Source organism: Megalops cyprinoides, chromosome 3 (genome assembly GCF_013368585.1).
Source record: "Megalops cyprinoides isolate fMegCyp1 chromosome 3, fMegCyp1.pri, whole genome shotgun sequence".
In the NCBI taxonomy this organism is placed as follows: domain Eukaryota; kingdom Metazoa; phylum Chordata; class Actinopteri; order Elopiformes; family Megalopidae; genus Megalops; species Megalops cyprinoides.
Genome location: NC_050585.1, coordinates 46,737,769 through 46,761,874, shown reverse-complemented (window position 1 = coordinate 46,761,874; position 24,106 = coordinate 46,737,769). Strand labels below are relative to the sequence as shown.

At 40.5% G+C, this 24,106-nt stretch overlaps 2 protein-coding genes and 1 non-coding gene across 3 annotated transcripts; 2 read left to right on the top strand and 1 right to left on the bottom strand.

Moving 5' to 3' along the window:
• Window positions 1-343: 343 nt before the first annotated feature.
• Window positions 344-456, top strand: trnal-caa. Its single transcript has 2 exons — window positions 344-381; window positions 411-456. It is a non-coding gene; the product is annotated as a tRNA-Leu (tRNA).
• Window positions 457-6,310: 5,854 nt separating this feature from the next.
• On the bottom strand, window positions 6,311-9,286 carry pgrmc1 (progesterone receptor membrane component 1). Its single transcript, XM_036524712.1, has 3 exons — window positions 8,986-9,286; window positions 7,592-7,747; window positions 6,311-7,047 (listed from the first exon to the last, which is right to left on the bottom strand). Exons 1-3 carry the CDS (start codon window positions 9,275-9,277, stop codon window positions 6,953-6,955), a joined length of 543 nt encoding a protein of 180 aa, XP_036380605.1. The 5' UTR covers window positions 9,278-9,286; the 3' UTR covers window positions 6,311-6,952.
• A 3,828-nt stretch (window positions 9,287-13,114) lies between these two features.
• Window positions 13,115-19,111, top strand: rab24 (RAB24, member RAS oncogene family). The gene is made up of 9 exons (XM_036525630.1): window positions 13,115-13,583; window positions 14,910-15,103; window positions 15,328-15,396; window positions 15,681-15,759; window positions 16,910-16,977; window positions 17,582-17,681; window positions 17,801-17,851; window positions 18,468-18,527; window positions 18,967-19,111. The coding sequence occupies exons 2-9, from the start codon at window positions 14,987-14,989 to the stop codon at window positions 19,029-19,031; spliced, it is 609 nt and encodes a 202-aa protein (XP_036381523.1). The 5' UTR covers window positions 13,115-13,583; window positions 14,910-14,986; the 3' UTR covers window positions 19,032-19,111.
• Window positions 19,112-24,106: the final 4,995 nt, after the last annotated feature.

Below are 24,106 nucleotides of genomic sequence, written 5' to 3'. Positions count from 1 at the left end.
TCTTTAACAGCTATGCAAAACTACTCCAGGTGTATGTCTTTATTTTCGAATGCAATTCTATTAATTAATGTGAAACATTTGTTGTATTTAGATAAATTAAACGGATGGGGCTCTTAAACTGATTTCTGGGTAGTGAAGTATTTAGACTAACTTGTTACTGAAAAAGAACGACGCTTGGTTGAGGGAAAAGAGTGAAATATTCGTTGTCTAAATTAAAATGCAATAGTCCGTAATTGTTATATTATCAGGATGTACTAAGACAAGTCAAATAATTACATTTACTTGGACATTTCGTAGTCAATACGCCAATATAAGCACGTAAAACACCATCCTTCTCAGCAGTGTCAGGATGGCCGAGTGGTCTAAGGCGCCAGACTCAAGGTGAACTGCCTTCCGCAAAGCAGCGGGTATTCTGGTCTCCGAATGGAGGCGTGGGTTCGAATCCCACTTCTGACACATCCTTTTGCATTTGCCTTTTAAAATAAGAACGACAAAGATCATAGCTGAAATATAAAAAAATAAAATGCTGAAGCACAAGAAAAACAGAATATGCATATAATACAACAATTTGTGACGAAGAACGTGTAGTAATTGAGTAATGTCTAGTTGGAATGAGTGCGCAATCTAGAATAAAAAGCCAATCCACACACATTTGTATAATAATAATAATAATAATAATTTCTGTAAATAATCGGTATCAGTTTCGTGATAATAAAATAAAATGCTGTTACATGGAGACAGCAACCTCGGGTGTAATGTGTCCATTTACTACTGGCCGTATTTACAAACTTAAAATGCAGTGCTCTTACGTATAAATATCAATCTGCTTGTAAAAAAACAATACACGACATACTTGAAATGCGCCTGTGTAAACAGGTTATCAGGAATATTTATTAAGAATGCGCATATTTGGAATTTTAAGTGTTCGTGATACACAATGCAGTACGTTTAAGGGGTCATTTTTACACAGAGAATGAAAAGTACAGTGACGCCTAGTGGCAAATTGTAGAACTTGCAGTCTGTGTGTGCGAAAGGTTTTGTAGAAGCAGTTGCGTATCCTTAGCTTCAGTTCTGATCTGCCTGACAACGTGGCCTGTAGAGTCCATCTCTGTCATTCATAAATTTATTTTTTTGTTACTCTTCATGCGGGAGGAAGGAGAACCAGCGGTGAGAAATATTATTTTAAAAATGAAATTACTTTACAGATTTAGCTGCAATATTGTTTTTTTTTTTACTTCTTCATTATAAACTCAGGTAAATCAAGGAGCTGGTTAATCAGAATTTTACATTTAATCAGAAATTTACATTGGCTTAGCAGATGCTCTTACTCAGAGTGACTTAAATTGTTTACTTTGGGTTTCATCCATTTATACAACTTCCTATTTACTGAAGCAACTTTTTGTATAAATACCTTGCTGAAGAGCACAACAACAACCTGCAAATTGCACTACCAGGCTTTGGGCTACAAACCCTGCCCCTTACCATATATTTGCATGATTAGACAAGGATTAGGTTAGCATACCCAAATTCTCAGTGTGAAATAAAGTGAGTCACAGCAAACACTGAACTGACTTTTGTTTCAGACAAAATATCCCACAGTGTCCTTCTGGGTCAGGCATGCCTGGTCACTGCCTCCAGCATAACTTCTGTGAGACAGATATCTCTTATCACTTACTCAGATATCTCATGGATATCTGTGTAATCTTTGCTTCCTGGGTGTTGTCCTTCACTGAGGAGTGAAGAGGCCTCTATCTCTGGACCATATCAGCCTGTCATGTGCAAAAAGTTGGAGAACCGATGATGTGCACACCTATGGGGTTAATGAATTATAGGCATAGCCACTGCTCCTTCCCAGGGTAAGCTAGTTTGCATGAGCTTCCCCCCCCTCCCCCACTTCCCCAAGCCTGAAAGGAGGTATGCTGGCAGCACACTGTGTCTGACAGTGGTAGGGGATGTCAGAATAACACGAGGAGCTCAGATCAGCTAGAACTGAGATAAGTGCAAACCCACAGACAAGGGCAGGATGAGGCAGCAAAACAGCATCAGTGAGACAAAACCAAGCAGAAAGAACCTTGCAAAGACTCCAGTTTATGCTGGAATGACTCCCAGTGGTGCAGCAACACAGACAACTCTTTTTCCCTCATGTTAAGATAAGTTAGTATCTTTAGGAAATGCACCTTTTAGGAAGTACAGCTGATCCTTACAAAGAGTTGGAGGATGCTGCACTCTAGGGCTACTGTAAAGTCCCAGGACACACACTTCCAAACAATGAAACAAACTAGAAGAGAGAGTTAACTGTGAAGGAGAAAGGCTTTTCGGTCAATGGTTCTTGTTAAGTAATGTGGTCCCTTTAAGGGAGATATTCATTTGTGCATAAAAAAATCAAAGGAGGTGGTGCAGATATGACAGTGAAATGAAGCAAAAACAAACAGGGTCACAGGCAACTGAGGAAGAAATTTAAGCACATTAAAGTGACCAATGAGATGCTATACTCCTCCTCTCAAATACTGGAGAAGCAAGGAAAACACTGAGCTGACTGAATGCAAACTTCATGTAGACAGTTTAGAGTAATTTCACATTTCACTGTCTCTCCTCCCTATCGGTTAACGCCTGTGAAGTGAAGGGGTCAAAGCTTCATTTCATGACATGTCCTGTTGGAGAAACCTTGAAATGACAATTGATAACAAGGCAGTAGGAATGGAATGCAGCCTGACATTGTTCATAATTTTTAAATGCCGATTTTTAGCAGTAATAATGCAAACATCTGCACATATTAATGTAGTTTAAGATTTTAAGACACCTGACATTGATAGCCTTGTGGCAGCCTTTTTCTTTCACTTCTATTTCAGAAATACACATCAGTTTACAGTTTCTCATGAACATAAAAGGAGTCCATGAATAAAGAGGAACTGACCCAGTTTTGTAAAGACATTTTTAATTTTTTAAATAAAGTTTAGATACAAGCGGCAGGGCCGCATTAAGCCTCCCCGGGGCCCAGGGCTACCACACCTCCCAGGGCCCTATGTCCGCGATTTTCAACCGAAAAACTAAAACCCAAGTAGCAAAGCACGTTATTTGAACCAAAACCAACGTTTGATTTGGGTTGTATTTTGGTGTTCAACAAAACCGACGTGTAAACTACGTCCACCAAACGTGTTTACTGACACCAATGGAAGGAATCCAATAAGAAATGTTTCTTCAACGTTCTAATCACGTGTTAAACACAACGTTTAAAAATGAACGCATCTGACAGACACCGATTCCAACGTTTAACAAAGGTGTTGATTTGGTGTCAACTTATAGCAACCGTGGAAGCCCAATAACCGACGTGACTGACACGTTCTAAATAAGTGTTAAACACAGCGTTGAATACAGAGGTGGAAAACCCCGGAAAAAAGTCCTGCCACGTATTTGTTCCACCCATGCACTACACCAGTTGAATTTAATTAGCAGAACTCTTCAGCCAGGTAGAGGAGGTAATTAGTGAAATCACCTTGTTTAGTGAATGGCTAGAACAAATACATGGTAGGACTTTTACTTTATGAAGCCGGGGTTTTCCAACTCTGGTTAAATAACGAACGTATCTGAAACCTATTCTAACGTTGGTGGTGCTTATGTGGTGTGATTTTTAGACAGAATACCGACGTGTTAAAAAACGTTTCATAAACGTGTTTACCACATGTTGTCACGATTCGGGTTGTCAGAATCGCGGACTGAATCTTTAACCCTTTCGCACGTAACATTTTTATGCTATGTAGCGCTCGTGTTACGTTTTCATTAGCGTTATTAAGCGTCTCATAGTTTTAAGTTAGCATTTGCTATATTTTTATGTTAACTCGCTGTTTCCTCAAAGCTAAAATTAGCTAGAATATTTCCAATCTAGTTTTCTAATCGCACCAGTTTTAGCATACGCGCTAAACGGCTAATCACACCGGTGTGGCGAAAGGGTTAAATTTCGTGAGTTCTTTTCGTCTTGCAGCAGATGAAGACATACGTAGGCTACTTACGGTTGAGTTGATACAGATGCACGTACTTCCCAAAAGGGTCACCAAATTGAGCTGTTGTAAAAGGCGTGATAAATAATGATGCTTTGTTAGAATAATACTTGAGAATTGCAAGTTACTGTGGCTTTACTGTGGCACATACCTACAACAGACTGAAGACGAAATAAATGAATCGCATTCCGCACGCATAAGTGAAAATTGGCCAAAAGTGCCAATTAAAGAACCTTTTATCATATTTTTTAATAGCCTCGTGAGACACCGCCGTGAAGTGACTTGCCTACAAACACCACTCTCACTGACACTGACGATTAATTGTTGCCACAAGAAAATGTAGGCTACTCTAAAGGTGGGAAACTGGACCAGCATGTTCAGTATAAAATCAAAACACCACAAAACCCCATTCCAAAAAATCAACGTAATCTGCTGTTCCCGGGGCCCCGGGCTGCAGCCCATAGTTGCCCAATAGGTTAACGCGGCCCTGACAAGCGGAATGACAAACTACAACTGTTAATGTAGACATTAAGTGCCTCCATTCTCAGACACATAGGTCAATCAACAGAGAATAAACATTTATTTTCCGGCTTCTGTTTCTTCCATGATTCTTTTACTTCTTTTGTGACTTTAAGACAGTAACAATTTGCTTAAGAAAGTAATGCTGAGTCACTGTTGAGACTTGAAGGGAGGCTCCAGCAGTAAGGCTTTTTCATTGTGCCACTCGATTCTCAAAAAGGGACAGGTTTCCACAACTCAACCACACATTGACCATATTTTCACACAGCTCAGTCAGAAAATATCACACCAGTACAACGGAGAAAATAGAGAAAAGGATCACCCCGTGTAATGTTAGAGTAAACGAAGGAAGCCAGGAAAAAAATAAATTTAGTGAAACAGCTTAAAGTATACTATGGATAAACTGACAGGTTAGCTGGCTATGCTTAAGGGATGAGGGAATAATCCATAATTAAAAAAAAAAAAGCATGCCAGCTTTTTTTTAAATCCAAAGCCCCAAAATAAGGAGTATGGAAATAGGTTTTTGAATAACCTAACTGGAATTCCAGTCAACATCAATAGAAAACTATTATTCCTTGCAACTGTGCCAAGTCATTGTTTAAACAGAGCACTGTGACCCCTCACCAGTTCAAGGGTCCATTCCTCCCTCCTGTCAGGCAGTAAAGTGACCTCTGAAGTGAGCACTATTTCTTTGTCATTTTTATTGTGAGTAGTGCTGTGGTCCAGATTGACAGAGGTCTTAAGACTGTCAAGGGAGGGTCAAAAAAAAAAAAAAGGTTATGAAAAATATTGCAAAATTTCCGTTTGTTCCCTCATTCCATTCTTTTTTCAAAGCCTGGGACACTAGAATACTTTCAAAAGTATGCTGCTGATAAAATTGCCTATTGCTACACTCGTGATGGTAACATGGTACGAACGTTGTTTGACAAAGGCGAGCCAATTACATTTCCTGTTTGCACCCCTACTTACATGTTCTGTAAGTTGATTCAAGACATTCGCTTTTATATTAACCAACAGTCAAACAACTTCCCAGATACATTTGTCAAAAACTTACTCGACATTTTTTCACACATTGAAATGTATAGGTGTTTTCCTGCCCCATATTTTCCAGTGGATTTTCAACTTTGATGTGTAGGCTCATAAAAAAAAAAACACATGACCAAGCTCTCCACTACACAAATGAGTTACTTGGCATGACCTTACACTAAACTAACCAACATGTAAGTATAGAACATCACCAAAACTACATTATCTACTTGCACAGGTGAGCATCCAAACACAATGTACTTGTCCTTACCAAGTGGAATGCAAAATGGCACAGCCAAATTCTCAACAAAGGTCTGATCTGAGCAGTGAAAAGTGTGTACTAAAATCAAAGACGTGGAAAGAGCAGCAAAGAACTTTTTGAATTTCACAAGCTCAATGAGTTAACAAAGCTGTAATGTGCGGTTTTCTCTTTATTTTTCATGTACAGTAAAGCATAATCTCTTCCCTTTAATTTAATCCCTGTGTGATAAAAACTGAAATTACTTAGGTGTATTATAACCAGAGAAACTATTTCCTGAGGAATCCACAAATGACACCCTTTCACATCATGGGATCAGACCAGCTTCGATACACAGCATTTTGTGGGAGCATATGGTCCCATTTCCATTTGACATCAAGAAAAAAATTATTGAGCTTATTTCAGCAATTTCACTGGTACTTAAAAATCAAAGGATATAGTGTGAGAACATGGCTTTTAAAATGTTATATGTATACAACTGAAGCCATAATAATTTTTTTTTTTTTTTTCCAAAAAATGTGGAATTTTGAAGGTTGCAACCTCGGCACTAGAACAGAGAAGCTCACCAACCACGAAAGAGACAAGTTTTAATGGAATGTTAGGTTCCGGCAATTACATGGTTTTAATAAAGCCCGACTTACTGAAGTTGGTGCTCTCATTTTGATCAACCACCTTCTATAAACCATTTTAATACATTTAATTTTCTAATATTGGGTGGTTTGCATTCCAAGTACTTGGACAGCTACTTCCAAAAATAAACGGGCAGAAACACAACATTACATTGACACATAAGCGTAATGTTCCCATACCAAGATAATGCAGTTCTCAAACCATTGCATAACCTACTGACTATGAATACCACCACATTAACTAAGTGCAGCATTCACGTTCAGGAAACTACAGTATATGTAATATGCTGCGACTACACTCCACGCAGCCTAAACCTACCATCAGACAGCGGTCAGAAAATCAAAGGCAAAGTAGGGTTGAATGAAAGCGGGATTGATAATACGGGCAAAATAAGGGTAATACAATAACATGGAATTCAGCATGTTGTGCAATGGCAGCAACACAGAATAATGTGAATTAATCTAGCTGCAAATAATTAAGGCTTTCAGATTTCTCTCTTCTGCTGTGTGTGCTCTGGTGTGCCCTAGTCCGTCTTTTTGTCCTTCACCTCCTCGTCGTCCGTGTACTCTGTGGGCTCCTCCCCGGGTCGCAGCAGTTTCCCCACATAATCGTACTTCTCTGTAGAAAAAAAAAAAAACCCAGATAACAGCCATTACTCCTCCTGACATGGCAGCGTACTAGCTGCAGCCAAGGACAGAGGCAATTTGAGATGGGGCCCCAGCTGGGCAGAGACGCAACAGCCTTGGCCAGACCACCTCTGGTTCATACCTAGTGTGGATACTGGACTTAATCCTATTTTAATGTATGTGTCTGCGTGTGTGTGTATGTGTGTGCAAGTGTGTGCGTGTGTCTGTTACATGTTTTCCGAAGTTACATGCTTCCGAATCACATACTGTGATAGCCAGTAGCCAGGGTGGGACCGCAGAATGTTTACTGTGTAGTGACAGTTGCTGTTTGCTGGTGCCGTTTACAGCACCAATGAAGTATGCAGTTTTCATTTTTTTTTTTTTTTGAACAATGATTTCACACTTGCATGAAAGGCACCATGCTGGTCCAGTGATGTCATACCAGTGTGGCGCACGAAAGCCTACCAGTTCACCTCAGGTTTGAGGCATGCGCTTTCCTTTTGGGAGGCGAGAGAGAGAGAGGAGCAGAAACTTACGGGTGAACTGAGTCTCCCACTCGCTTAGGCTCTCCTGCTGCATGGCGTTGAGGTCAGAGAGGTCATCGTGGGTATCTTTCAAGGCCTCTTTCTCCAGGCAGAATGTGGCCAGCCCTCTGGAGGCGTCTCTGCCAGCGAACACCCCATAGGGACCCTCTGGAAGAAACACAGGAAAGGCTGTTGTGCATTTGTTTTTTTCAATAGGAATTGTTTCTCACGCTTCTGTTAGAGCTAGTGTTGGCAAGTCATATCTTCTCACAGTTTTCAATTCAGATGGGCCCTGGCGTGGATGCACTGTTACAATTTTAAATGTGAAGGACAAAATGTTCAAGGTATCAAAGGTTGATACGGGCAATCGCCTCGAGCACAATCGACTGGTCGTGATATTCAAGAATAGTGAATACACATATCCACACAGTGTGTTCATTTTTCCCCATTCAGAATCCTTAAATTAAAGATGAAGCATATCATTTATTACTCCTCTATTCTGCAAAGGAGCAAACGATGTGGGGAGCTATCGTGATACCGTGTGACTGAACGTACTTCCTCATCTGTGTGGCAAGTCGTGCAAGATCAGATACAATGTCCTGTTAAACAACTTATCAACTATCATGTTTCAAATGTCACCGCAAAGTTTATCAAGTTGTATGATTGTCAGTACATTAAAAAAATAAAGATATGTCTGTTGGCTACCAATCTAGAGCACTGTGATTAAAGTTGAGACTAAGAACTGCTTCACTTATGTTGCCAGACAGCTACATTTTATCCCTTTGAACCGAGCCACGATCATTTTACCCTGACCTGATTTGTGAACCATCACCTAGCTACGTAGCTACAAACAGGAAAACACAACCAAGTTATCTACAAGCCACCCAGAATCAACCGTGCGAACGGAACCCATTTACTCAGTATGCATTTTATGGCACGACAACTAGCCAGAGGTGACAATCATTTGACGTTTCCTCGGGGCCATTGCATGCAAAGTTCGCGTGCTGGTTGTGCAACATCGATGCATGACGTTACACAGTAAGTATACAGTCAACTGGGTAATAGGTAAACTGGATTGCTAGCCTAGCCATACCAATGTTGTGAAACATGACCGCAAAACGGTGCATAAAGGGTGGGAGTGCACATAACGTTACAACTCTGACATATGGTTAAGTAGATAGCAATCTAAGTTCGGATGATTGAAAACAATTAAAATCACACTAGCTAACAGTAGCTAACGATGAGGTACAAATAAATAAAGACATCCATAAATAGCTAAACTATCTAATGAATAACTTTAGCCCAGAAGCTAGCAGGTAGCTATTCAGACAGTTCTTTTGCTTGAAAAAAGATAAAAGGGATTGCTAACTGTAGATAACTGACTTTATAGTACGGCGAAACTTTACCTGGACCGTAGAATTTTTTTCCTCTAGTCACGTCAAACACTTTCCCATTGACAGCCATGAGAATTCTTGGATTCCTCAGACCATCGTATTCCTGCAGCTCTGATAGCGTGAAATCCCTCTTCTTTAGTTTCGGCAGTGGCTCTTCGACTACACCCATTTCTGCAGGCTTATCTCCGCGTATGATTTTGTACAACAGGAACAGACAAAGGCACAGCAGACTCAAATTCAACGGGGACGTATAAATTTCTTGCAGAATTCCAGTAGAACTTTGCGCGGCCTCTTCATCAGCCATTTTTGTTAATGGAATGGAACAACAGAGGGCTAGTCGAAGTTAACGTCGAAACACCAATCACAGTATCCAACAACATTCGTGTTATTCTGTTTCAACCAATCAGAAATGTCACTATGCTCTCGGAGGATTTATGGGAATTGTAGTTTTTGCATTGTACAAATACGAGCTCTGTGACAACTGTCTCATTAAATCACAAGTAGACCTAGTTAAACAGCAAAAATGAGCAAAATTTTACTTAAAAATGATCTATTTGACTTAATCTTGAAATGCGTATTTAGGCGGAGAGCTTTTTCATGGTTTTGGCAAAAAATGCATTATTTGCTGCAGATGAGGAGGCATTTGCAAATTGTAATAATAGTACAATAAAACAGTATTTTGCTGTTTTCTCACAGGTGTCTTGTAATAGTGATAATAGGTCATTTAAACCAAATGCATTCTTGAATTACTGTCTAAACTTTTTTTCAAATAGTTATGACTTTAGACTTTTTTGTTTTCCTTTTGAAGGATGGCAGCAGGCAGTCCTTTCAGGGAGCACCCTTGGTAATTGAATTGTGAGAAATGTACATCAACTGTCAGTTTCAGTAAACACTGATGTGACGAAGTGCCGTCACTGCGGTTGAGTATGCGCTCTGACTACTATACCAACGAGCCTGGCTCTTTGGCGTCGCGGTCAAACTCGCATATCACATTGATTAACAAAATAAACAAATTCAATCATTGGTTGAAATAAATGAAATTCATTAACATTACAAAAATCTAGTGTAGATGAACCTGTGACAATGAGCAGGGTGAACTCAAATGCAGAAATGAATCGAGACACAAGAGATCAGGTACAAAAGTAAAGATACCTTTGCTGAAGACTTAAACAAACAGGCTTTAAGCATGCACGTACGCGCACACACACACACGCATACACATATGTTCATACACACACAAGGTATGGCAACTCAAGACTGAGGGAAGGCATGAACAAAGGGCAGGGTTTAAATAACAGAAAACACATGCCTAAACAATTGCTAATCAACACAAAGAAAGACATTACCTAAACAAGGCATAAAGAACACAGGAGGTTATATGGCCATCTTGTGGCCAACATGGGAGGCAGCAGCTACATTCCTGATAGATATTAAATATAATATTAAATAATGCTAAAAGTTGTTATAGGTCGATTCAAGAAGTTTATAAGCCTCTTTGTTTGATTAGATTACCAGACTTTAATAATTTACTGTTGGCTGGGTCACATGGTTTGCTAACCATATTGTTACATGTACATACATGTTAATGTGCTTAACCATTTCTCTTGATCTGCCACTCACATAACCTTCAAATAATGCAAAGAAGTTCATAATGTTATCATCTTTTCAATCTGTAAAGTATTCCGGCTCATGTGGTTTAGCATGTATATAGTGTGGTGAATGCATCCAAATGTGAAAGTGAAATTCTTTTCTCCTGATCTGTGACTTGCATAACCCTGAAACTTTCAGATAGGTGACACACAAATTATACCTGCTATTATACCTTGCCCACCTACATTAAATAATTATAAACTATATCTATAATATATTTGGGTGTGTATGATTCTATTGATTAATTTCTTAGATTACATTAGTCTGAGACATTGCTCATGATGTCTGTTTCATTTTGCAAACGCAAAGATTTTGTGGCAAACATGCTGATGGATGCATAAGTCTATCAAAGTCAAAGTCAACTTTATTGTCAATTCTCCAATATGCACAGGACATACGAAGGATTGAAATTGCGTTTCTCTCAGGCCCACGGTGACAATACAACAGTTCGACATAACACAATGAAGACACTGAGAGACAAGAACAAGAATTGCTACAAATTACACATATTACACATATTTACAGCAAGGGCATTCAGGCACATTGTGGGTTTATAAATATGGAGAATAAATATAAAAAATATAAATATAACTATAACTACGTATTCCACAGGAATACGATGTAGACTGTTTATATAAGTAAAGTGACTGTGCAAATCTGTGTGAGTGTGTGTGTGATGATTAATGTTGGGAGTAAGGATGGGTGGAGAATAGTCCAGGCTTCAGTATAGGGGGGGGGGGGGGGGTCCAAAGCTCAGTCCTGTGTTGGAGCAGATGGCTGAGGGAGGGAAGAGAGTTCAACTTCCTAACAGCCTGGTGGATGAAGCTGTCCCTCAACCTTGAGGTACGGGCCTAGAGGCTTCTGAATCTCCTCCCCGATGGGAGGGGGCTGAAGAGCGTGTGCGAAGGATGAGTGGGGTCGGCAGCAATGCTCTGTGCTTTACGCGCTAGGCGCGTGTCGTAGATGTCCAAGGGGGAGGGGAGTGAGGCACCAGAGATCTTTTCTGCTGCATCCACTATGCGCTGCAGGGTTCTCCTGTTGGCGGTGGTGCAGCTCCCAAACCACACAGTGATGCAGTTGGTAAGGATGCTCTCAATGGTGCCTCGGTAGAAGGAGCACATGATGGGAACTGGGGCTCTGGCTCTCCTCAGTTTGCGGAGGAAGTAGAGGCGTTGCTGAGCTTTCTTGGCCAGTGATGTGGTGTTGTTTGACCAGGAGAGGTCTTCTGTTATGTGCACACCCAGAAACTTGGTGCTATTCACCCTCTCCACAGCTGCACCATTGATGGTGCGAAGGACGATGCTGGGTGTGCTCTCTCCTGAAATCGACGACCATCTCCTTTGTTTTCGTCACATTCAGGGAAAGATTGTTGTCACCGCACCACTTGGCAAGTTGGCTCACCTCCGTCCTGTAGTTAGCCTCGTCTTTGTTGGTGATGAGGCCCACCACAGTTGTGTCATCCGCAAATTTGATGAAGATGTTGGAGCTGTACTTTGGTGTGCAGTCATTGTATTATGTAGGACACAGAAAAATTAGATAAAGGCATTTCTCAAAGACTTATTTTAATATTTTATATTTCAAATGGGCACTGCTCAGTGAGAGGTTCCTAGATGTTTCCCAATTGCATAATGCATTTCAAAACACATTGTTATATTGATGAGAAAAAAATGCATCACTTCAAAGAAACTACACTGTTTTGTCGTATTTGGATATTAGGGGCTTCATTACATTTTGGTCGCCAATGTGATTAAAAAATAAATTTCATTCATATTGCACATTTCTTAAGTGCTTCATAGTGAAAGGGAATGACTCATCTCAACCAGTCACACCTGGTAAGAGGATTAAGGCAATGGCAGACACCTAGGAAGGAATGAGACGTTCGGCATTTATAATAACCGCGGAAAACCAGCACGTGTGCTGAATATCCCATCCGAAAAATAGCGGCTCCTACAGCAGTTTCCCCTTCACTGCTATGGAGGTATCAGTTTTCCTATTTGTTACTTAGCGGAGGGAGCAGTGCGACATACTGGTTAACCAACATCACTTTTGCAGCGACATGTTATCGACAGGAAACTCATTTAAGTAATAACCAAACACAAGACCACTACATGAAGATAACAGTAGAACTGCCGACTCAGTAGTTTTCATTTTAAGTTTTTGTGTTAGCTTTGTTGTGAACTCATTTAAAAAAATGCGGTGGCACTATGTTGGGTGTTGGTCTGTCATTTTTTTTATTGAACATAACAAATTAAACCTTTTTTAAGAGCCAGAGGTTCATCTTGGTAAAGACGGAATGACACAGCAGAATGTCAGTCAGCTACAAATGTAGTTCAACTGATAAAACATCTGACAAACTATACATAGTTTGTTTGTTTTTGACCCTACTCAGAAGCGCCGAAATGGATACCAACTGATACAAAAATATCCCATCTGAACATTTCAAGTAGGCCTAGTTATTTACAAACCCCCACACAAGAACTCGGTGATCTCTTTTCACGTCGCATCCAACTTTTCACCCCCTTTCCTAACTTCCCCTCCCTTGAAAAAAACATACTTTGGATTACAGCTGGCAAGTTTGTTCCTGTTTGTGGGTGCCAAAAACAAAGCAGCCCTAAAGGCAGAAAAACTGTCAATTTTCTGACAACGTAATATGATGGGGCTTGAAAAAAGTCTATGACTATATGCCAAATATAAACAAGGAAGACTTGGAAATGCCACCCCTGTGTTTTCTTTACAGCACGGTTGGCTCGCTAGCTCTCTAGCCTACTCATTCGCACGCAAACATTACACGGTGATGCACAGCGAAATGTGGATAGAGGTACGTCGAGAAAAGGTGGAAGTTCACTAAGCAGCTGGTAAGCCAGCGAGCTGACTCGTGTGTGAATTATCCTTCTGCTTGCCAAATGTGGAACTGAAAACATTCTACAACGAAATGTGGAAATTGCCTAATTTCGATTCAGGTAAGTGCTCGGTTTTCCAGTCAGCTAGCTAGCTGATAACGATCTGTGTAGCTAGCTTGCTAGCTGACTAAACGTGATTTTCTACGTGTGGCTAACGATAGCTAGGTGGATGGATAACTACATGAAACTGCAACTGGCTAACAGCTGCATTGTTATTTAATTTTAACTGACTAATGTAATGCTACTGTCTCGGACACACAGTTGTTGACTTGGGTGTGTGTCTTTGAGTTTTTAGTGACGGTAAATACATGATACAAATACATGTTGCAACTAGCTAGCTACTGTTAACTACCAGCATTAGCTCAGGAGCGTTAGGAAAATGTAGAAACATCCAGCTATTTAAGTTTACCAGCTGGTACAAATTGTTCCCTGTTTCGTGATATTTACCAGTTCTTAATCCATATATATATATGAAACGTATTAAAAAGACTTTCGGTGCTACAAAGCTATTGTACTTGGATCTTAGCTAGTTAATTAGCTAGCCATTTGTAGCACATAGCAACAAGCCAGGGGGAAGGCCCGGTAGCTTTATATAAGGTCCACTCCTCTTTTTACCAGGTAACATTTATTATATCAACATAGCGTTTGGTATTAAAGCAGACCACTAGCTGTCATTCAGTTTATTCTAATTCTACCTATTTTGCTGGACTTGTTTACTTTACTCGGAGTGATGTTAGCCAGCTGGTTACATGTGAGCATGAAAAAATTCAGCGTACAACAAAGAACAGTACTAAGCCACAGGGCTGCACAGGAAGCTAAAGGTCGCACTTGGAGAAACGGGTTTTGGTGGCGTAATGTGGTTTCTCTACTCTAATATTCAGAATTGGTGGCCCGATAACGTCGTCAGTGGCAGTATTCGTTGGTAGACTATTTCCTGAGAATTTACGTTACTGTAACGTTAGTGAGAAATCCAAATAACCAATAGCTGAAGCAGTTTGCTGTTCAGCAAGCTTGGCAAATAAATGCGAACAGATATGATCGTATTCTTGCAAACCAGAAATGTTTTTGTTTTTTTTCCTCAAACATTTTGTAGTACTACAGTACTGCAGGGCTACCCATTGATCTGATTAAATATAAAACGTTTTATTTATACCGGAAAAAACGATGTAAAATATTATATCTCTGCACTTTAGTCATTGTTGTATTTTCTGGTATTTTGGATCGGATCTTAAGTTGGTTAATGTAACTTTTACATGCAACGACTCTAGACAAAGGAAGGTGTAGTACATCACACAGTGTACCAAACATGTGTTTTTATGACCTTTGACCTATTTAAAAAAAAAAAAACCTTTAGAAATACAGGACTCCTCCCATCTTTTTCTGCAGCATTGTGACCAGTGGTCGCACATCGCCAAGACATCACATCCAGCTTCCCCATCCCTGTCCCTCTCACTCTGGTCATCATGAGTAGTCACCGGGTCGATGCCAAGGTCGTCATGCTGGGGAAGGAGAGTGTGGGCAAGACAAGCCTGGTGGAGAGATTTGTGCACCACCGCTTTCTCGTAGGACCATATCAAAATGTAAGTTTCAGCAACAAACAAAACGCTTTAATATTTTGTAAGTGTGTGCAACTCTATAGTGTCTTTTGCCTCTCCCTTGAAAGTAGTTATAGTGTTGTGTCCCTGACTGCCACTTTTGTTGGGGTCATAACAGTGGTCAACCATGGCTGTTTTAAACAGAGTGGATACATTTTTACTGATGTGAAAACTTGTAACAAACACGTAACAAACAACTTTTCTTGCAGACCATTGGAGCAGCATTTGTTGCAAAACCAGTCCAGGTGGGAGACAAAGTAGTGACCCTGGGAATATGGGTAAGTGTTGTGCTTGCAAATGCAGATCAAAATGTTCGCCGTTCAATTTTGAGTAGACCTCACTTCTTTCAGTGTAAGCACTGCAGCTCTGCCCGTTACAAACAGTGTTTGGCATTGGAGTGCTGTCAATACAAATGAGTGGTGTTACAGCCCTGATTCATTTTGTGTGACAGCACATTCCTTCCAGCAGACTTCCTGTAAATGAAAATGTCTGTCCGGGGTGCAGTTGTAAGACTTGTACTCCTGAGTCAATGTGATTAGGGGTATTAATATTTTCCTCCCAGGACACAGCTGGATCAGAGCGCTATGAAGCTATGAGCAGAATATACTACAGAGGAGCGAAGGCTGCAGTTGTGTGCTATGGTAAGCGCCGGCCTTTGTCCCGGAAACATTGTGCACATTTCTGGAAAGGATTGCTAAATGGCTGTTCCAAATGGCAGGATTTCGTTTGGCTCCATAACTACTTAGCATTTAACTGCGGGTGGTGCCAAGTGCTCATCTGTGCATATGTGAAATTTCTGTCGCAAAATTACTCAAGCGTACCGTGCTGGATTGTGAAAAGTTCCCATCGGTAGCTTTCTGGCTGAGATGTAAGACGGCTTTGAATGAGATTGCATTAACTTCCAGACTGGGCATTTCCCTCACGAGGTGAGTCACTCTCTCCTTGTCACTGTAAGCACAAGGAGACATTGCTTGTGTATTCACAGCCTGTGACAAGGGAACTGTGTCATTCATTTTGCCCTGTGGAACCCAGAGATGCTCACAGACACTCTGTTTGCAGTCCAAGGTAGGCAGAAGTACACAGAGAGAATCATCCCATTTTCAATCTGTTGGTCAAAAGAATACTTTGGGGATTATCTACATGGGAAGTACTTCACTTGGCTGCATCTGAAGTGAGCATAAAAGTTTGTTTTTTTTTAGGAAAAAAAGACATAAGATATTGAAAACAAAACCCAGGATTAGTGTTTGGTTGAACATACCGATACTAAGAAGTCACTCCATATCCTAATGAGGCTGATATACTTGAATTGTCCAACCACCCTTCCATGGTTCAGTTGAAAAATGAACATGACTGTCACATTCATAATTTCATTTCAGCACCTGCTGACATACTAATTGGCTGTTTCTGTCGTCTGCACAATGCGAACACATTCAGGATTGTCTCGTGAAGTTATTGAACATTTTTTTTTCTCAAGGTAGCTGATTACTCATATTTCCTCAGTCCTACTAAGAGATGATATGAATGAAATTAGCCTCCTCTGGAAAATTCCAGTAGTGAAGTTCCTCTTTGTTTACCTCCATTTTGTCTAAGCCAATTGTGTCTGTTCCAGATGCCACAGCCACGTGCAGTCCTGCCAGGCTTAATTTACTGTATTTTCTCATATCAGGATATATTTCTTTTCAAGAGATTGTCATTGTGTAATTTTGAACTTCCCAATTTCACTTTCAGCTTAAATATACTCAGCAATTTTCCTGAAATAGCAGTGTGTTTAAATTATGTTTTTGTCTTCAGATTTGACTGACAGTAGCAGCTTTCTGCGGGTGAGGTTCTGGGTGAAGGAGTTACAGAACTGTGAAGAAGTACGTCTTTTTTTTAAAACAAATTTATTCTCAGTTGTTTAGGATACACCCTCTGATGAAATCCTGTTTTTGTCATCCATCTAATTCAATGACATTGTAGTGATGAGATGAGAATGGCCTCCTTGACTTGTATCATTGTAATGGGTTTCACTCCTCTATGGAGGCCTTTGAGAATCCTATTATTTAAGGGAATTAATTTTATTTGCATTTATTTGCATATCATTTTTGATTGGTAAAACTGTCTGAGTCACAGATGATCTCATCTTTCTTTACTGTATGTGGCCCTTCTAGACTATTTAATGCTTTAATTATTCTTTTTCCTTTCGATCACATTGGTAATATCCGCTAGTATCCCTTACCAGAGCTAGGGCAACTGTTCAATGTGGTATGTGCAATTACTACTACCATTTCCTTGATCTTATTACAACCAAGGAAATGGATCAACTGTCTGGTTTCTTAAAATGAAGCAAGCATGTGTTCCTTGATTACTGATTGCCTAAGTCAAAGAAGATCCTTTGAATAGATGTGTCTGCCATTTTTGGAGGAGTATTTTTTTAGTCCCAACTTTCTGAACTAGTTTTTGTTATGTTTCATCTCGATCAAGCACTGCAAGATATATTTGTGTGGTACAAAGAATGACCTTGTTGAAGCTGACCGCAGCATGCGCCAAGTAGACTACCACGATGTCCAAGACTTTGCAGATGGTAAGCACCAAACTGATGCCATTTTAAGAGGACAGATTGTGACATATCCTGACACAGTCTATGTGCTGTTGACAAGACGACAAAAACTTCAGTTGATTCTGTCCTCTCTTGTTCAACAGAAATAAAGGCTCAGCTTTTTGAAACATCCAGTAAAACAGGTGCCAATGTGGGTAAGTGGCCGGTTTACATAATCGTTGGCATAGAGCCTCGGTCCTGCGTAGTTCCTCTGAGTCCCGGGCTGTTGCTTCTCCTTGTACTTTCCTTACCCTGATGAAGTGGTGTGGTTTACGGTTAAACCACTGAACTGGTTTCCCTATGATGCGTTTATTTCCTTCCTCATCTTGAGGATTGCTGTATGCTCTGCAGCACCAAAAAAAGCCAGTAGTCATATTATGTGTGCAGAAAATGTAATCAGTAGTAATCAGCAGGCATCAGAATGGCTTCGTGGTTGGTTCACTTTGGTTCAACAGTATGTTATCTTATGGATCCAACATGGAGTAATTTTGCAACAAAGAGGAAACGAAACTCTTGGGAGTAAGATCATTTTTAAACTTTGTTTAACCCTGGTAAAATGACATCAGTATATGCATGTATAAACACTGTCATGCTGCCTGGCTTTTTCCCTAAATACTAATATCGTGGTGTATTCTGGGTCATCATGACAGACCGGTCACTTTGGTGGGAGGGTTGTTCATGAAGATACGGTTCAGAGAACTACATTACCCATGAATCCTTTATAGGCTAGCAGATGAGTTAATGGTGGGTTTTCTGATTACTGCATTACAGACAAGCTCTTTCAGAAGGTTGCAGAGGACTTCAACAGCACTGCCTTCCACGTCTTAACAGGTGAGTGAGTGGTCGGTGCGGAAGTTCTTCTCCTGTTACTCTCTTACTGACCTATATAGAACCAATTACTCCTGCAAAGGCATGGCACTACATTGCTTCTCCTGTCCGTGTTTCAGTTCTGGCCATTCACAATGTAGTGACCATTTCAAAGTAGGATTTCTTTTTGTCTGAATTTGCTTTGATTTTAACTCCTGTATGGTTTTCTGTTGTCTGATGCATATCTGCAATTAACCATTTTGATGAAGTAGACCTGATTTGTAACAGCTGCAACAAAAATCCTGAATAAATGTCCAAAGTATGGAAGGTAGCAAGTTTTTAACATGAGGGTATTTTTCTTGGTCTAAATTTAGTGTCTCTTCAAGCAATGAGAGCAGGCTCTAGCTGGTAGCATATGTTCGTCAGGACTTCTTCAGTCTGACTATGCGCTGTGTCATTACAGAGGAGAAGGGAGTGGATCTGGGGCAGAAGAAAGACACTTATTTCTACTCTTGCTGCCACCACTGACTTTGGACTAGACGAGTCTCGCTGGACGCCACATCTCTGGAATCGTGGGAATTTCTCCACTTTAAAGGAAAAAAAAAAAAGAGACAAACAGCCCAAGAGATTGTATGTAATGTTGATTTTCAGCTGTGCCATATATTAACAGCAGCCAAAGGAACAAAGAAGGCCCCGCGCTGTATCAGAGGAGTTTCCTCTTGTGGTGAAGGGTGCTGGGGGTGAAACGGAACCTGCTGAGTGCGAGCGCGGGTCAAAACTGGACGGAAGAGCACAGGGAACCCGCATTCAGCGCAAACTTCAGACTGTCGCGTTTACCGCGACTTGCTACACTACCGGTTCTTATTTTTACGTTCGCCGTCTTGCACTGATGCAAATATTGCCAGTGATTTTTGTGGCCTTTGTTCAACAATGTAAAAGCCTTGTGTTTTTATTTGAATTGTTTGACTTGAATGCGTCTTTCATTGGACTCCAGTTGCTACGTTGAGCCACTCCGGTTAGATTAATTTTAGACAATATTTACCAGGACACTATTTATGTTCATCTCAGCAACACAAGAGGATATAATTATTTGGTTACAACTACTGTATTTGAAGTTCCAAAATTGCACAAGTATAATAGAAGTGATACTAATAATAACTTGGGAGTTCTGTCAAACGGTGTTACAATTAAGTCATTATAGAAAACAATCAAGAATACTTGTGTGAAATATGTTTAAATCTACATGTAGGGCCACATGGAGCTTTTATATAAGAGACAAAAACCGAAGACACTTTAAATCTGGCATTTTGGGTATATGAACATTTTGAAGGCTTGATGAAGTTGCAATCGAGTGCGGCGGAATAGCATTAAAAATTGGTCCAAACTGGTTTAAACATACAAAGCAGAGATGGAAAGAAATTCGCCGTAGGTCTTTGAATGTTGTGTTCATGTTTACAGCATCCTATCATATTAGTCAATGTATTTATTTAATATAATGATTCTGACTTTTTTTAATGTAAAAGCTTTTTAATGATGTGTAGAGCTTGGATGAACCCTTCTGCAGTGATTTAAATTTTACCCGAGTAAAAGAGTGAGGGCTTTTGTGATCTCAGAAGTTGTAATTCTCAATGGTAATGGGCAACATATCTACCCATGACTTATTTTACCCTGTGTATAGGGTAATGTGTGTTGGACAGGGTAGACAGTTTAATTATAGATGTTATATGGCCAATATACAGCATATAGGCCATTCAATAGAGCTGTTTTAAACAAATGACATTTAACCACTGGACTCATTCACCTAATCGGGTGCATGCTTTCATATCTTGAGGAATCGGACCTGATGCCTTAAAAGGAAATGTTTTTGTTTAGTGTGAGAATGGGAATGTTTCTGTTTCAGTTTCGGTTTGTTTCTGCCATTGACAAGGCTGCAGGGGACTAAGGCACCGGGAAATGTGCTCATGATTTCTGTGCCTGTCAGAGCCCTAATGGATAACTCATCTTTCCTCAGTTCACAGACTGTTCAACTTACAATAGTTACCCAGTGGCATTGTCCTGGGATCCATTGGCTGTTCATTCCTCATAGTTGTTTGAACAGAAGAAATGTTCAGACAACATTTTGTAGCATGTTAATTGTGGAAAAATAAAAGGTGATTGGGGCTTATTTCTGTGAAAGACTGTGATTCCTAGGATTCTGTTTACCACTGGTGTAACTACTCATTAGAGAAGGGAGTCCTTAGTGATATGAATGCATTGTTATTGAAATGTATCAGCACAATGTTAAACCATGATTGTAGCTGGTGACAGGTTCCAGTTTTCTTGCTGGATCACCCAGCTTGCATTTTAACAAACATTCAAATGGACAATTTCAGATACTGAAAAGATGGTGGGTGCTATTCATATACAGAATAATTTTAATTTAAATCCAGTTTAAAGAATGAAGAAACAAATAAAGCTAAAAAAAATCCTAGTAAATAAATCTACCATCTCGTTTACCATCTGTTGTGACTTCCTTAAACTCTGAAGTTAGCCATAAGCTTAAGAAAAGATGGATAATTTGTTTACTTTTGTCTTCCTAATAAAGCTTTCTTTGTACACCTCGAGAGACAGCGGCAAAATAATCACAGGCAGCCTGATGAATCAGCATCTTCTTGTGATTTGGAGTAAAGTGGAACTTTACTTACAGTAATCTTTATTATATACAAAGGAACTCAGTACAGTTCAGCAATCCTCTCACAAGGCAGCAGTTCTTTTAAAATTCTTTTTCGACCAGCAATGTCTCTTCTAAACAGACGACTAGTTATGTCGTTATATCGTTACATGGGGGTGGGGGCAAAAGCAAAGCAGGTGCACCAATTTCTCAAACAGCAGGGAAAGACAAGTAAAAAAAGTTACAGCTTTGTTAAATATATTTATATACATATATATAAAACACAATAAGATGTTACTGGACAGTGTCTTTGTACATTGGGTGAATGGACAGGCTGAAACAGCGATGTGTATGGTAAGAGTGGCTGTTTGGTTCACTGTGGGCTTGACAATACACTGCCCTGGTGATGTGGTGCCACTTAAAGAAAAGAAAAACATTTGAACAGAATAAACAACAGACAATGTCTCCTAATCATGACAGATATAAAACAAAAAGGCCTGAAACAACAAATTGCAACTACAGTCGTGATGACAAAACTGGAGATGAAATTGTGCGAGATAGTCTTCAGGAACAAAGCTTTTGTCTCCACAATTTCAAACACCTCAAACACTGGTTTACTGTGTGACTTGACAGTGACAGATATGTAACAGGAACTGCTCAGAACCATACCTTCTTACCACACTTCTGGACGATAGAGTAACTACACTTGACAAACGCTTACAGACAAGTTTGAGAGGTTTGAGTTTCTGTCTGCATGGCTGCCTACTCCAGACTAAAGGCCAGAAAGACGATGACAATACCTATTTTTGTACCCCAGAATAACAGAGCATATATAGTTTTTATATACACACTTATATACATGACAGCTCACCTTGGGCTGATTCCTGCGTGCCTATCCTAAGAGGACAGACTTCCCTAAAATATTTGTTATGCTTCATCTTTTGTCAATAATCTTGAAAAGCAGAGTGCCTCCAGGACCTACATAATTCAAACACTGGCGTAAAATTCCAAAGCACTTCAGTTAGCATAATTGTACTCATTATTCCCCTGGGTAGTTTGTTGGATAAATTAGGGTGACCATACGTCCTCTTTTTTCCAGACATGTCCTCTTTTTGGGACACATTTTTTAGGTCCCAAAAAGAGGACATGTCCAGGAAAAAGAGGATGTAAGGTTACCCTAGATAAATACCAATATTTAGTGGTAGCATAAGCAGTTGCCTTTTCAAATGCCTGCATAATTGCAAGATCTGTAATGGCATTAGATGCACAGCAGAGGGGGCCATTGCTACCCAGGAAGAGAACGGAACACCAAACCAACCCACATTCTTGCCTCAGAATCCCAGAGCCAATGGCATATTGCTTTTCAGTACTACCCAACTCAAGCCAGTTCGGTTTTTTCCTGCAGTATGATTCTTCATACTCTATAATAAGCACCATACAGAATAAAATATCAAAGAACCTTATCCCTTTTAGAGTTAACAACCTAACACACATTCGTAGAAACAGCTCGCTTCTTTACCGTGTCTCCCAATCCAGTGATAGAAGACATCAAAATGAAATAAACAACTTGAATGAGAATGCAAAAAACCCAAAACAAAATAATTGGGAAGCCTACCATGTCAAGACTTGCACATCAAATTCCTTTTTTTTTTCTCAGCACCTTGATCTACAAATCCTCAGTCATGGTCAATTCACACACACACACCCATACCCTTCACATTTTATTTCATCACATACCTGGATTGTCTCAAGTAAGGTAGGTAAAAGTAAGGTCACAGTTGTGTTCAAGCCTAAATCTTTAAAAGTATCGGGGTTAACTGTTGGCAGAGAGACCGTTATGAAGGACTCCCCATATTTTAGTGCATTTCCAGTCTCAGTGTCTATGTTAAGGTATGCCAGAAATGGTTATTGGGGATACTTCACCATAACAAAACTAAAATGACTCCTGTATAAATGCTGCCCTTTGGTCTGCAATATGACACTGTAACATAAACGGACACAATGCTGGCAGTAACAAAGTATTGCTTTGCAGTACTCTTATGCAGATTTGAGGAACTGGAATTACCAAAACGCCAGGGAGCAAGATCCCCGCCACGTCAAAATCAGCTGCGGCACATTCATTCACATGGACCCGTCGGTGTGACGGGAGCCCAATAATATTCTCGGCCCTATCTTTCCCACTGGGCCAGCAAAGTGCGGTCTGACGAGGATCTTGGGATTCGGCGAAATCTGAACAGGCACGAAGTGCAACAGGGTGTCATGGATGCGGAGATGGAGGCACGGGGGGGGGTAACAGTTGTGCATTGGGGTGGAGGGGGTGGCTTCGGGTGACAGAGCAGTGGCGTGAGACTGGCAACAGCTAGGCCCTACAAAGGCCGAGGCTGCATAAAGCAGAAAAAGAGGACGTGGCCCTTGTAGTGCATACTCAGGTACTGGATTACACACAAAACCAGCTCAGCCTCCACTCTGGGCAGCCCCGCTCACTCAACAGCACTGGGACTACCACACAGGGGGCATGGAGAGACATCTGTGCAAGATGGGAGGGGGGGGGGGGTGAAAATACAACGACCCCCCCCCAAACCAGGCCTTTCCTTTTGCATTGCGAATTCTGATATAAATACAGTTTACACACCGCTAATTTGCTACTAAAGTTACAAAGTATGTATAAAGACACTCTTCAGTACCCTCTGACACCTTCACATTGCAGGCTTTGTTTCAGGGGGCTCTGTGACAGTGTATGTTATGATGAATGTCAGGCATGCAGATATCCAACAGCCAGATATCCCATGAGCCCCAGAGCGGGGGCCACAGCACAGACAGACTGTACACTCAGCAGGCAACAGCAACCCAGCCCCACTCACTTCTCCTCTGGCTGAGAACAGGACTCAAAACTCGAACGCAAAGCCCATCAAGCCACCCGACAGTCCCACAAGTAACAGCGGCCTGATCGTAA

Coding starts and splice junctions, on each gene's coding strand:
- pgrmc1 (XM_036524712.1), bottom strand. CDS start 9,277: ATGGCTGATGAAGAGGCCGCGCAAAGTTCTACTGGAATTCTGCAAGAA. Junction 7,748..8,985: donor AAAAAAATTCTACGGTCCAG/GTAAAGTTTCGC, acceptor TGTTTCTTCCAG/AGGGTCCCTATGGGGTGTTC. Junction 7,048..7,591: donor GTGGGAGACTCAGTTCACCC/GTAAGTTTCTGC, acceptor TTTTTTCTACAG/AGAAGTACGATTATGTGGGG.
- rab24 (XM_036525630.1), top strand. CDS start 14,987: ATGAGTAGTCACCGGGTCGATGCCAAGGTCGTCATGCTGGGGAAGGAG. Junction 15,760..16,909: donor GGCTGCAGTTGTGTGCTATG/GTAAGCGCCGGC, acceptor TTTTGTCTTCAG/ATTTGACTGACAGTAGCAGC. Junction 17,682..17,800: donor TGTCCAAGACTTTGCAGATG/GTAAGCACCAAA, acceptor CTTGTTCAACAG/AAATAAAGGCTCAGCTTTTT.